Raw genomic sequence first — 14,362 nt, forward strand, 5'->3', positions numbered from 1 at the left:
TAAGTCAAATATAGACAAAAATCAAAAATTGGTTTATTTTTGCGAAAGACCCGTGTCGAAGCCAGTAAATTCACTAAGAATTCTTTTAGAACGTTAGAATTTGTGCAGTTGATCTATCCTTCAACAACAGTAGTGTCATATGTGACCTGTAATTAACGATACTAGGTAACAAATAGACAAAAAATAACAAAAATGTGAAGTAAGAAAGTTTTTCATATATGAAAACAATTGTTTTCAAAGTCATGAAGGCCAGCAGCTATCTACTCAAATCAGAATATAGGTTCATTTTTTCCTCCATAAAAAGCCAACGAGACCTGTCATTATCCAGGAAATTTCACTCGACTAAAAGATAAATGCTCTGTAATGTGATAATGTGACAAACGAGAAAAACGTGAAAAATGGGCCAATGCCTTAAAATAAAAAAAATGAAACCTAGTACTATCAAAGCCAGAAAGCCATAACTTAACACGTAAAAGTGCTAAGAAATTAAACTTCATTTCAATAGAAAGAAGAGGAAGAACAACTATTCGTTGTTTGCTGATACTAAGCTACAAGTGACCAAATTAGGAGAAAAATAGTGGCAAAGTTTAATAAGCCATTTCCATTTAAGAATAAAATCTTTGTCAAAACGACTATACTCCTTCGAGTATAGAAACTTGACACATAAATTTGGGAATCTTTAGGAAGCCAATTGAACCTATCGACAGTGAGCTTTGATTTGAGTTGTTCGTTTCTCTAAATAACATAAAGATTTTTAAAAAGTCACTGAATACAATCCGATTTTTTTTGGATTATAGCAGTCCAAGATTGGACCAAAACCTGCCCTGCTATTGCTGTTCTTCCATCAAGAAGACACAATTGTTCTATCTAGATAAATTTTTTAGTTAAAAGATCAAAATTAAATGCTTAGGTTTTGATAATCACAGAGTAAAGTTAGCAAAAAAGGGCAAAAATTTAATTCCAGACTACTCTCAATGGAAGCGGAAATAGGACTAGCTCCCTTTTGTGGTTTACAAAGATTCTTTTAAATGTTTTTGGGTGTGTACTTCCGGGCAAGTTTAATCAAAGTTGACTAAAGAAGCTTCGTTCGTGCAATTTTTGATGACTATTGCTAACAATTTTTACATATTTTAACAAAATTGACGAAATTTTAGGCAAAAATTCCGGAAAATGTGAATAAAATAATTGCAAATCGGTCTAATATTCACAGAAAAGTAAACCACTATGACTCGCTCTAAAAGACGAAATTCAAAAAATAATTAATTCCATATTCTACGCTAGACGAGCGATCATTTTTAATGATACCACTCACAACTCTCCACGATGAATGTATCGATCGGTTAGAATTGTCTGAACAAAAAAAACCCAGTTGAGTTTATATAGTTCCTCCCCCCTCAAGAGGGGTCGGAACAATAAAAACAACTTTGCCCAAAAATTTTTGTCACTTTTTGTCGACAAGATCAACAAAAATTTAACTTTTTCTGTCATTGTTTCAGCAACGCAAAAGTTTCGAGGTCCAAACGAGAAGTGTGCTAGTTAATTATGAAAATTTATTCGTCACCAAAATTTCTTTGTATTTTGAGTTTTTCAACCCGAGAAGAGCAAAATCTTTCCATTTAATTGTTCATAACCAAAATTTTTAGTTATGCATACTTAAATTGCTATGCATTACGTAAATTGCTTAATTGCGATGTTTTTTTTTCCACTTTTTTCAATCGCATATGGAATGTACGATGAATTTAATACTTGGTTTGCTATGATTGATTCTGCTAGAACAGCTTAAAAAGATTGCTGTTGATCAAAAACACTATACTTGCGAATTTTTGATAGAGCGTTTTTGGGTCATGGAGCTAGTCCTCACTTGTCATTATCCAACAAAAGGTCAAGGAATTATGTTATTTTCTCAATATAGTATTCATCAATTCATTAATTATATTTAACATTATCTGAAGGAAACAGTCAAATTTAAGACTTTGTTTTACAGTAAACTTAGCTGATGAATATCCGAGACTTTAAATGAGTTTTGAAATTAATTAACTCCAGGTGTTTTCGGATTACTCCCGCGATATGATTTTGGACTCTTTGCCGGAGATCCGTTTTGATTCCCTTGACTTGCATCCGCTCCTGGTGATCGTGGTTGATCTCTTGTTTCTGACCTGTCACCCTGCTGGCCTCCAGGGGTCAAAGGGTCTTCTTCATCTTCAATTTCCTCCTCCCGCTGTTGGGCTAAATGAGGGGTTCTGGGATCTGTTTGGCTTTTGGGGGTTCCAGTTTTGCTGAGTTGCCGACTGGACTCTTTTTGCAGAGTGGACATTCGGCTACTTGTTTTGGGATTTTGAATTTGAGATCTGCGGGTGCTTCCCCCGCCGTCACCTCCAGTTCGTGACGTGTCAATGTGCAAGGTTCGCGGTGTTGTCATTGAAGAGCGGAAATCGGGACGTTTCTTCTTCGGAACTCCATCTGGCAAAGAATGACAACGTTGACAATTTTTTCCAACTTTGTGGAACAATCACTTCAACGAATTCCATGCAAAGTTTGGTACCCTTAGGTTCTGTTGTAAAACCTTAGATCCTCACAAAAAATGTTTAAGAACAAATTTCAAGATCTTAAAAGACTCAGCAGCCAGAAAAAATTTCTATTTGTTATAAATAAACAAAAAAAGTTGGTAAAATTTTAATGCATTCTTATCAACAAATTAGCGTGGCTAATAACCTAATTTTTTCGAAAAAAATCAATAGTTTTTTTTGCTTAGTTTGTCAATAAAGAGCGAGGCACTTTTGAATTAAATTTTGCTATCATATTCAATTGCAAGGACGTGCCATTACATAGTAAATCAATATGAAAAATTTTTGCACGTACGTCTGGGGGGTGCAAATAGTATGCGCCCACTCAGCTGGGGGAGTGGGGGGGGGGGGTGCTTACAAACGGAAACAATCCCATTTCTGCTGTGCAACTTACACTCGATGACCTCTGGGTGGAATACGAGGTCCTCCACATCCTCCTCACTCGCAGCCATTCCCTCCCCCTCAGGAGTGAGTCCTAAGTACTTGTTCTCCTTCACGTGCAGCAGTCTGAACGATCCCCCCTCCAGTCTGTTCCGCTCCACAAAGAAGTGACAGTGCTCGTCCCCTATGCCCTGAAACCCAATGACTTGTCAATTGTGAAATTATAGAATCTCTGGATCTATTCTGTCCCCCCCCCCCCCCCAGTGTTTTTTACGCCCTCCCCCTCCCCCGTTACAAATTATATGTTATGTAGCACGTTATTATGTAAAAAATAGCACGTGTGCCGGGGGGCATATAAGCCTACTAAGCTGGAGGGGGGGGGGGCAGAATATGGATCTATTCTGTCCCCCCCCCCCCCCCCCCCAGTGTTTTTTATGACCCCCAGTTACAAATTATATGTTGTTATATAGCACGTTACTATGTAAGAAAATAGAAAGATTTGTGCTCTCTAAGATGGGGGGGGGGCAAACAGAATAGATCCAAAACTCTAGTTGTCCTTCGTTCTTGAGAGAAAAAAAACAAAGGCCGAAACACTTCATTTTTATTGTTCCACTGCCGCTTATTTAACAATTGAGTTCTGTGTTACAAGAAGCCTGTCAAACCTATGTTTGAAGTCATTCATTTTTTCATCCCGAAGATTGTTGATAGTTTATTGTCAAACGTATTGATTATTATTTTTAAAAAATGCATATAAAACAATTTACTAAAAACTCATCCCATAATCTCCGACAGAATATCTAACAAAAAATTCAGACAATTTAAGCTATGAATGGAGCTTACGTTGGTTAAATGCCTCTGCTTCAAGTTGTTCGAGATTTAAAGCCACTATTTCAAAGTGACTTCTGCAGAGTCACGTAACCGTGCTTAAAACACTCACGTGCACATTTTAAAATGCCGAAATACTGCAGTGCCAGAAGTTAAAATGCCAGAAGTTGCTAATTAGCCAGAAGTTGGCTTCCGTTGACATTCGTCATTTTAAAACGTGCGCGTTTCGTGTTTTAAGCACGGTTAAGTGACTCTGCAGAAGTCACTTCAAAATTCTGACTATCTCGAACTGCTTCGCGGTTCTCGATAAACGCCAGACGTTCTCAGTGACTTCAAGCAGAGTCACTTAACCATTACTTTTTGTTTAAATGGCTCATGCTCTAAAATGATGACGGGTGAGTGACTAACATTTCCATCAACAACATCTCCCTTCATCTGAATGAAGCAATCTGGCTTCGCAATTGACTGGAACATACGCACTCCCCTCTGCCCGGCAATTTTGTGCACCCGGAAGTAGGCTATGACGTCACGCACCCCGTAACCCACCACCTGGTTGTCCTCGTCTATGAAGAGGGTCTGGGTAGCACTGGTCTGGATTACGATTACGCCCTGATTCCGGAACGAACCCTGAAAACAAAGCTGGCATTCGCTAATAACCGGTTTGCAAAAAACGTACTTTTGCTAATGAACGACTGATAGTAATTTTTAAGGCTAGCAATTGTCACTGAAGCTGATTGTGAATACGGATTGTTAAATTTCATTGCTCGAAACCACGTAACTATATGCGTCGGTTACTTCGTTCTTCATTGCAGTCAATTTTGATCTATCTATTTTTTTCAGCTGAAATTCCTGAGTATTTCTGAAATTTGTCATTTTTTTTTCAAAAAAAAAACCCATATTCAAGCTTGGCCAAATTTGAAAGTGAAAATTTATCCACACTTTAACGGCTTTATGGAAGATTTTTTTAATTTCAAAAAGTTATTCAGGTTTGAAGTTTTCCAAATATTTTAGTCATTTTCCGTCCTTTCACCGTTCGTTTTAGCTACTTTATCTTTATTTTTACTCTAATTTTTCTCATCATTGGCCTTTTCTTCGTAAATTTTCCTGTAAAATTTTTTAGTTTGTCCAGGTTTAGAGCTCACCCTCATTACCTACTAAATAGTTTTTTAAGCAATTATACATACTTGCATTTATATTTGTCACTGTTTCCAGCTAAACATGTTAACAATGAGATAATTAGAGAGAATTAAAAGAAAATTTAAATTGTAAAAAAATATATTAATCGAATAAAAGCCCCTCGCATCACTAATTATTGGCTTAAAATACTAATTCCTGCTTACCGCCTGCTCGAAAAAGCAATTCGTAATTTCATTATCTCGTTGTTGCGCCCAATGAGCGGGCAAATTTTAATTAACTACCGATCAACAAGATCAGGCGGGTCCTGAGGATTATACTAAAACATTGAAAACCCGATTTTGTTGGTTGCAATTTCAAGATGAGTCCAAATAGCAACTTGATCTGTTCAAGATTTGAACTAATTCGAATCTTGTGATTACCTAAGATTTCATATTGAGATGTCTAATTACAGGTTAATCTAACTTTCCCGTTTTCTAAAAAAAACATAGGTTCTGGTGGTAGTTTATAATTTTTGATCTTGATGCAAGATCGGAAATAATCAGATGAAATTGGTCGATTTTGCTTCAAACTATCTGAGTTTAGGTTAAATTCGCTTAGAAAAACTAACCTCAAATGGAAAAAATTGATTTAGCCAAAAAATTAAGCAACTCTTACTGACTAGTAATAATTAGGGAAAATAACGTAACGATGCAAAACTTTAACATGATTGGCGATATTTGTCTAAAATTGACCGAAACTTTGACAGTAAAAATGAAAAAAATTATTAGAGTAAACCTAAAGGTCAGAAATCTATCAACCTCTATAACTCCTGAAAAAACGGAATTCAAAGAATCCTGCAATTAAACTATTCTAGGCTTGATGGGCTTTCTTATGATATCACTCATATCTATCTAGGTCACATATATCAGTAGAGCCAAATTGTCTGAACAAAAAACCCTTTGAGTAAGTAGTCCAACTTAAAATGGAGTCGGAACAAACATTTCCCGGGTTGACCAAACTTACCAACCATAAAAAGTTCCATATTGGTCCCATAAAGTTCCATAAAAAATTTCTTTCTATGAACTTGCTATGGTTTGTTAGTTTCCATAATGATCCATTTTATGGTTTGTAAGTTTCCATACAAATAATGATGGTCGTGTTATGGTGGGCAATATATTATTATGGAACTCATTATGGTTGAGAATATATATCATTGAGAATATATATCTCAATATATCATTATGGTTGAGAAGTTACCATTATGCAACTTTCTATGGTTTGTAAGATAGTTTGAAACATAATAGCTATCATCTGTCGGAAAAATCTCCCTGATATAATTTTAGTAAATATTTGTTATAATCTAGAAGAGAGAAGAGAGAGAGAGACTAACTCTGCAGTATACTCTGAATTTGAGTTCACTCTTGATGTTTGAGTTTGTATGACTTGGGTTGCCTTCTGCGTCGAATGAGATGTAATGTGTGGGACTCTTGACACTCTGAAGACAGACTGACCTGTCCTTCTGGGGCAACACTTTGAACTCACAGTGCACGCCTCCCTTCATCTGGTGAACAAAGTAAAATTTCATTGATCTTTGGCAAGACACGCAGCATGTAATAGTTCAGAAGATGGAACCAATCCAGACAATTTTTGTTTTCAAAAATGGTCAGGCAGACTTTTTTCACCTATGATTAGGCTATTGTTCAATACTTTGGTGCGTTTATGTTCATTCAAATTACAGTTAGTTTCAAATTTTGTATGAAAAGATTGATTAATAACCCAAACAGACCGCATTGAAATTTTATGCAAACTTTAGTACGTTCATGTTATGAAAAGACGATATCGTGTCGTGCTCTTTGAGCCCTATTATTGTTTCACAACCCCCCCCCCCCCCATCAATTCGGTCCGACTATTTCGCCCCAATTTTAATTTTTTTCTTTACTTGACTTTGTTAATTTTTAAATTAAGGGATAGGATTAAATACTTGTTTCTCGTGAACAAAATTTGTGTCTTGAATAGCAAGTGTGAGCAAACTGATGCTTTTTTCTGCTTTGGTTAAGGTTTTGTTCGAGAGTCAAAAGTTGGCACTATACATTAATTTTAATATATACCATTATAAAGGTCTGGAACAATTAAGATAGTGGAAACGGATGTTGTCATTTGTGAACATACCTCAGCGTAGACTTTTCCCTTGTCGATGCCGAGATGGTATCCACTATGAAGACCTGATCTGAATATCCGAACTCCATTCTGCATCTTGGCTTTCACCACTATCACGCCTAAAATAAAACCATAACTTTCAAAAAGAGGCGTTTTTACTTATTGAATAATTTCGATTAACAACATAGTTGTAGCGTCACTGTTCTCAATAAAACCGCGAACCTATGCTAGCTCGTTTCTTACCCAGTTATAACTTTAGTTATCATGGTTCCAACCCCCTGAATTCATTTAGAGGTTGGGAACTTTAAGCCAGCACAATCTAAATTTCTTTTTTATAGCTGCGAAGCTGTAAGCTGAGCGTAGCTATATTGCGGTGCTCTTGGTTTTTTTTTGTTTCGTCGTCTGACGCTCTTTTTTCGTTTTACATTTGTTCACACAGTAAAGCTGAAAAAGTCAAATTTTCTGAATGACTTCTTCCTTTCACTAACGGCATTTGCGCGCGTGACGTCATTTCTCACTCGCTTTAGCGAAAGTTTTTAGGTTATTTGCGTGATTAGATTTTGATCATACGTGACTTACCTCACTCAATAAAATGACTTTTGCACTTTAAAACTTAAGTTTAATTTGAATTTGTTTAAGGTCAAAGGAACTCATATGTGCAGTAAAGGTCCTTAATAAGAGGCTTCTGTGGAATGAATTTTAACAAGCTTTATTAATTTATCGCTGAATGTTTTTTACCTAGTTTTTTTGAGCGGCGTCGATTTTTTTTTCAATTTAGATCTGTATCTGTTTCTCTCTATTATATGGCAGGCAGGTCTATTCTTTCGCAGCTATTCCGGCAATCTGCCGGCTATGTTTTCAATTTTAGCTCTTCGATAGATTTTGCGTGGAAATAAAAAAATATTGCAAAAAAAAACAAAAAGGAATGAAATTTGTGTTTGTTAGAAAAACTTTTTTAATTTTCTTGGGAAAAATTGAGGCTGGAAATAATCAGAGGTCGATTGGCCATAAATTTACAGTGCATTTATTTGTCAGTGAATCTTACAACCAGTCTTTAATAAATGTATTCACAATTCTCCTTTGTGAACAATGCTTATCTTAAATTTAGTTACCGGCTGTTGAAACATATAAGCGAGAAAACAAGAGCAGAGTTCAGAACAAAAAAATAAAGGTACTGACAGAGACTTGTCATTTGATTTCACGCTCTGGGCGTAAGTACATTTAGAAGATTTAAAGTAATTACATTCCACGCACTTTGTAAATAAAGCAACCTTTATTGTAATTAAAATCCACCGTTAATGTAATTGAAATTGACGCTTAGTGTAATTAAGTTTTTATGCAACCCGTTTTCTACGAATTGCGGTTATTAAAATCCCGCATCTGTCATTGTGAGTTTTAGGTACACAAAATTATTAAAAGTACTTAAAAAACAAAGTTTTTTGAAATATCGAGCTAAAATGATATGTAGATGTCACGTGAATTGTACTGACGAAAGGTAGCAAGAAGATTTCAAGAATTTGTGAGCGATGTCTACGACTCCCTGTAGGGAAGTAAATTTTGTATCGCATAAGCATCTCATAATGAATTGGGTTAATCAATTCTTAGTTGATACTAAACTATTTTGATACAATTGGGTTGATACTAAACTAAATTGTAGAACCTAGATACACGCAAACAAATGATCATCAAAAGAGAACTGAAAACAATCCAGCAAAAAAATTTCTATTTTTTATCTTATCGAGGTAAAAATTTATCAAGAATATATTTTTGATAAAATAAAAATGGATTGAAACACGCTTTGTCTTCGATTAACTTTTTCTGCCTTTCATTTATATTTCTACCTCCATAAGATAAAAAATAGAATTTTTTGGTGGATTGTTTTCGGTGCGGTTGATCTTTAAACCGACAATTTCGGAAGCTGTAATGCATTCCATGCAATTGCAATTTTTAAGAATTCATCAGAGAATTCTAAAATTCAACCCCAAAAATCTCTATGCTTGAATTTGTTCATTGTTTTCGGTACACTCACAGTAAGCTATTTTATATACTAATGTATTTTTGCAACAGTTCAGTTTATATAATTATATACCAGGGGAAGCATATCAATCATAAATACAAAATGTAAGAAGTCAAATTGATCAATCAAAGGATTGATTTAGATTTCTATTTAATAAAAGAAACCTATAGCAAGACAGATTTTTCACGGCTGAAGCAAAAAGATGAAATCAGATTTTTGTTGACCTGTCATTTCGGTCTTCAAATTGTCGAGCTTATAGTTTTCCTGCTTTCAATTATTTGGCGCTAAACTAATGAAGTTTCATTCGTCCAAGTTGAACATACTACGTAAAACTTCAGGTAGAAAAGACATATTTTAAGGTTAAATTTTTTTACGTTTAAAAAATTAGGCAACTTGAGTACTGTTGATTTCTAGCCAAATTATGTATGGAAAACTTTGTTCAAAATATATGTTTGATACATATTTTCTTGCCGCTGGTTGATTTGTAGCTCATGTAATTAGGATTAATCATTTTCAATTACTCGGTGCATGTATTAACAGTTGAACTTTAACAAATCTTTTTCACTAAAGCGGGCAGCACTCAGGTAGTTTCTCTTTCTCTTTAGATGAAGAAGGGTTTGGTCCAACTATTTTGTTTTATCGAAAATATATTCTTGATAAATTTCTACCTCCATAAGATAAAAATAGAATTTTTACGAGGGATTGTTTTCAGTTCTCTTGATGATCAATGTTCGTATTTTAAAAACGTGAAACGTTTATAACGCAAAGAAGTTAGCAGAAAACTAAGATTTAAAAAATGTTTTTTTTGTTTCTAAAAAAGACGAATTGATCATGTAATAATAATAATCATGTAGTAATAATAATAATAACTATAATAATAATAATTTAATTTTCTCAATGCTAAATAAATAACAATTTTCTTTATAAATCACAGAAAAAGCACCAAGGTGGACGGTAAATAAGCAAGTTCATGCTTTTTTGGTACCGCCCAAAACTATAATCATAACTGATCATGCTAACTATAAACAGTCATTGGAATTAAGAAAATTTGACAGATCAAACTGCTTCTATATTTGAAGCATGGCTATGATCAATTATATCTGTGGATATGTATATAGAGTAAACAGTTACGCTTTAAATTGTTCGGCATTTAACGGGTCGGGAAATTATGTGCCAACACCCATTACGGATCCTCCTAGTTGATCCTCCTTATTTGAAGTGTGTTATGATAGAAATTGGATTTTGACAAAAGAAAACGTTTTAAAAAAATGCAGATTTGTCAGATAAATTGAGAATAGACGGAGAAAATTTGCAGTCCGGTAAACAATCATTGCAATTATGCAGTTTTCATATTCGTGTATTGTTTATTAATTATTCGATGTTTTTATGCGTTTTTTTTTTTAAAAAAACACTAGTTTTCTATTAATGCATTCTGTGTATAAACTGCAAACGAAATTTAGTGCTCCTTTTTAATATTTTTCCAGAATCGTGCAATTTTTTAATTGCACTATCTGATATATTCATGACCAAGATTACCCAACACGGGTTTGTTGCTGATGTGTATCGATTATCCCTAAAGAAATTGATTGTTATTGTTTACACAAAACTGTTGTTGTTTACAAAAAACTAACAGAATGGATCTTGTGTGGAGCCTCTGGCGTTGAATGTGGCATCTCCCCTGATCATCACTGGTCTCCCGCTGGCCTCACTCACAAACAACAACTCGTTCCCTCTCTCGTACTTCCACTGCTCAATGTCCCACTGCAAACAATATCCAGGTCAATATCATGAAATCACTTACAGGCTGAAGGAGGGAGCGGGGCATTTGCCTATCTTAATTACATGACCGAGGAAAAAAGTAACGGTCTACCCGCGGTTTTCCCCTGCTGTGGGTGTACAACGGAATTAAAAGAGGTGAGTTCATTTATGTTTCTATTTTTGAAAGTTGCTCGCTTTAAAAAAATGTTGATATCATACTTTTAAAATTATGCCGAATGGGATTTGATAGTGCTTTCTTGAGGTTTTTTTGCGTCATATTTGACTGATCGACAGCAAAGAGTTGCAATATCTTGGGGAAAATCGGACTTTCAGCCAATCACCAGCGGTGGGCCTCAAGGGTCAATTTTTACAGTATTTCTTTTTTCCGTTTATATAAATGACCTACCCGAATTAATTGTCAATGAAGGCAATTTATACGCGGATGACACAAAAACCATCAGCACTGTGGACAATAAAAAGCAGATGGAAAAAGATATTGAAAAAGCTATTGTTTGGAGCATGGAGAATCGGTTAAACTTCAATTTCGATGAGTTTTGAAGTAATATGCAATTTTGAAGTAATATGTAAAAAATATGCAATTTTCCTTACGAAAAGATTAAAACAAGCAAATTTTGCGTCCTCCCACCAATGGAACCATCCCACTGGAAATAAATTTTAAAAACCTGGACATGTATTTTTCAGGAAATTTACCATGGGATCATCACTTAAGTATTGTTCTACTAAAAAGTAATCAGAAGCTTGCGTATCTAAAAAGATCAATTCCAAGTGAAACAAAAATGTCAGTAAAATGCAATCTAGTCAAAAGTTACATAATATGGGTCTGGTTTTATTGATCAAATATTTGGTATGCCAGTAAAACTATCGTAACGGATACGGAAACAACATAATGGCACGTTACCTGGGTCGAATTGGCACTTTTAAGAATATCAGAATTTACTTCCAAAAGGGATATTAATTACCTCTTAATTACCTTAATCCCTATATATTCCGGTTTGTCTTACATAATACATAATGGCACTGTTCGCATTTCTCTAATATGGTAATCGTGGAAGAAAGGTGGCAAGCAAGACAAAAGTGTAAGATAGATCCGGGATCTATTCTGTTTCCCCCCCCAGTGTTTTTTATGTTCCCCCAGTTACAGATTATATGTTGTTATGTAGCACGTTACTGTGTAAGAAAATAGCACATGCGCCTGGGGGTCATAAAATATTTATGCTCACTAAGCTGGGGGCCGAAACAGAATAGATCCGAAATCCGTTTGAGATGCTCTCTCCCATGTAATAAGGTTGCTAAACAAAAAAAACCGCTTACTAATCTGAGTAAAGTTGTTCTCCTTTTAAATTCGCCAATTGGTTTTTGGTAGCGTAACGTTATGAAATTAGAGGCGTGAGATCGAGGCCAACTGGGAAGCTGGAAATTCTTTTAGTTCACTTTTGGCTACACCCTTTTTAGCAAATGTTCACTCCTAAATTTCACTCTTTCCACCTTTATTAAGCGGAAGACTAACCTTGTTGCAATTTTAGAATTCCGCCTTTTGCTCTCTTTTCCTATTATTTTGCTTAGAATCCTTGCGACGGGTAACTGCTGCAGAAATCGTAGAATAAGTACTAACATCCTAAAATGCAAGACATTTTACAGCTCATTTCCTATTTTAAACTTCAAATTAAAGTGAGCAACTAGTAATTTTCTGAAAATTTCTATGGTCGTACATTATAATGTTATGCTCAATTTCTAGAGCAGACTATTATAAGAAATGTCTTTTGAACTCTCGCCTATCCTCCAATTAAATTCACGGAAAACTTTTTGCTTTTAATCCTTTTTTCCAAGTTTGAACCGCAATACAGTTCAATTTTTGCATTGTTAACCGGTAAAACCCGTAACTGGGTTCCTACAGTTGCGCAGAATGAATTCTTTGTTCAAATTGAGACGTCTGCTGCATCTGATCTGAGGAAGCAGAAAGTAATCAACTATGATCAGATATGTTCATGATCAACGGATTGGCAGACATTGACTGCCTGCGCGGAGACCTTGACCGTGTAATAAAAGCTCGTCGCAACTCACCCCCCCCCCCCCCAAGTCCTCCCTCTTCTCCCCTGATAACCCCTGTGCGCTTATAGATCGTTTGATCAGAAACGAGGACCTCAACTACTAACAATCTCTTTCTGTTCATCGATGCCTGTCCGGTGCTCACTGGCAAATATCTCCCTCGTGATCCTCCCATCGTCCTGTCCACTGTCCAGCCACCTGCCACAGGGGAAGTTGAATGTCTTCACCCCACCCTCGCTCCCTCCTGCGCCCTGCTGCTGCTCCCGACCATCAAGCACGTTGATTGTTATCTTGTCCAAAAACCAACCGTCACCTGTTGCAACATAGTATTTTCATCTTCTTTTACTAACTAACTGGAGGATTTTGTCTTTGTTCGAATAATGATTAAAACAAGGAGGCTCGGTAATGTGCGTTTGCACATTAAGTTCCGACCCTGCTCATCTACATTTTTCACTTAATTATCTACCAAATGAGAGAGAGATAAAAAAAATTAACATATCAAAATATTGTTTAACAAACTACTAAAAGAATAAAACAATCTACTCTAGAGGGCCTATGAGACCTGTGGCTACCATAATATGACTACCAGTTAAAGACGGCAAAAAAAATCAAATAGTTACAAATATTAATTACGACCAAAACTCCTTGTCCATTTTTTGCAAACCACTAATAACCAAATCAAAATGGCATCAGACAAAATTTATACTCAGAAGATTAACCGGCACTTTCTTGGAACAAAATATGGGACTTTTCCTCAATGCGACGTGGCAAAAAGTCGACTAGAAATGATCAAAAGGCGCAAAGTTAATTAAAACATTGCTTTTTTTTAAAAAAAAGAATTAAATTCAACTGATTAGAAACATTACGCATCAATTGAAATCATTGAGAGAGTCTTTTATACCTCAATAGAGACTGAGGCCTTTCATTATCCAGGATATGTCATACGACTACAAAAAGGCGACAAGTACAGGCAAAAACTAAAAATTTGCACGAAAAATTATGCACGAAAACGATGTCCCCCAATCAATTAAATATTAAGCTCATCACTAAAAACAATAATCTTCAATTACATTTTTTGAAGGTAACAAAAATTGTAAATCAAATGACGCCCATTATTGTGATACTGTGAAAAGAGAACAAAAACCTACAAAGGGGTAAATATGCAAAAATCACGAAAATTGGTTTTATAAAAACTGGTTGTTCCAAGATGAAAAATAAAACATTTAAGGAAAAAAACCGTTATGAAGAGCAAATTGTTTTTCAATAGACAAATGATGTGAATTGTATAAAGAGATGCTTGGCTATAATTTATCAGGAATATCTCTTTTTTTTATTAAAAACAAATTTTTCAAAATTCATAGCCAACAAAAGCTTTCGACTAAAAGAATAGATAGTTTGTCTTGCAACTACTCGGAAAATTAATTGCGACTGTTATTAATGAGACTAAATCTTAAGACTACAAAATAACATTAAATAC

The 14,362-nt window shown here is 35.2% G+C and overlaps 2 protein-coding genes across 5 annotated transcripts in view; one reads left to right on the forward strand and one right to left on the reverse strand.

The window, feature by feature from the left end:
- The window catches only part of LOC142339644 (uncharacterized), a 615,633-nt gene that overhangs the window by 178,563 nt on the left and 422,708 nt on the right, over nucleotides 1–14,362 (forward strand). The gene's annotated exons all lie outside the window — the stretch shown is intronic.
- LOC142339645 (uncharacterized) overlaps nucleotides 1,883–14,362 on the reverse strand; it is an 82,985-nt gene continuing 70,505 nt past the window's right edge. For 2 of the 3 annotated variants that reach the window (XM_075389834.1, XM_075389833.1), the window contains exons 8-14: nucleotides 12,993–13,198; nucleotides 10,692–10,821; nucleotides 7,056–7,162; nucleotides 6,277–6,447; nucleotides 4,179–4,397; nucleotides 2,959–3,136; nucleotides 1,883–2,460 (exon numbers count right to left, since the gene is read on the reverse strand). In XM_075389834.1, the coding sequence (XP_075245949.1) occupies nucleotides 2,030–2,460; nucleotides 2,959–3,136; nucleotides 4,179–4,397; nucleotides 6,277–6,447; nucleotides 7,056–7,162; nucleotides 10,692–10,821; nucleotides 12,993–13,198 (1,442 nt within the window). In that variant the 3' untranslated portion in view covers nucleotides 1,883–2,029. The remainder of the gene's footprint in view (nucleotides 2,461–2,958; nucleotides 3,137–4,178; nucleotides 4,398–6,276; nucleotides 6,448–7,055; nucleotides 7,163–10,691; nucleotides 10,822–12,992; nucleotides 13,199–14,362) is intronic. The other variant, XM_075389835.1, reaches the window with a different exon arrangement.

This window comes from Convolutriloba macropyga, chromosome 5 (assembly GCF_964194025.1).
Source record: "Convolutriloba macropyga chromosome 5, txConMacr16.3, whole genome shotgun sequence".
In the NCBI taxonomy this organism is placed as follows: Eukaryota; Metazoa; Xenacoelomorpha; order Acoela; family Convolutidae; genus Convolutriloba; species Convolutriloba macropyga.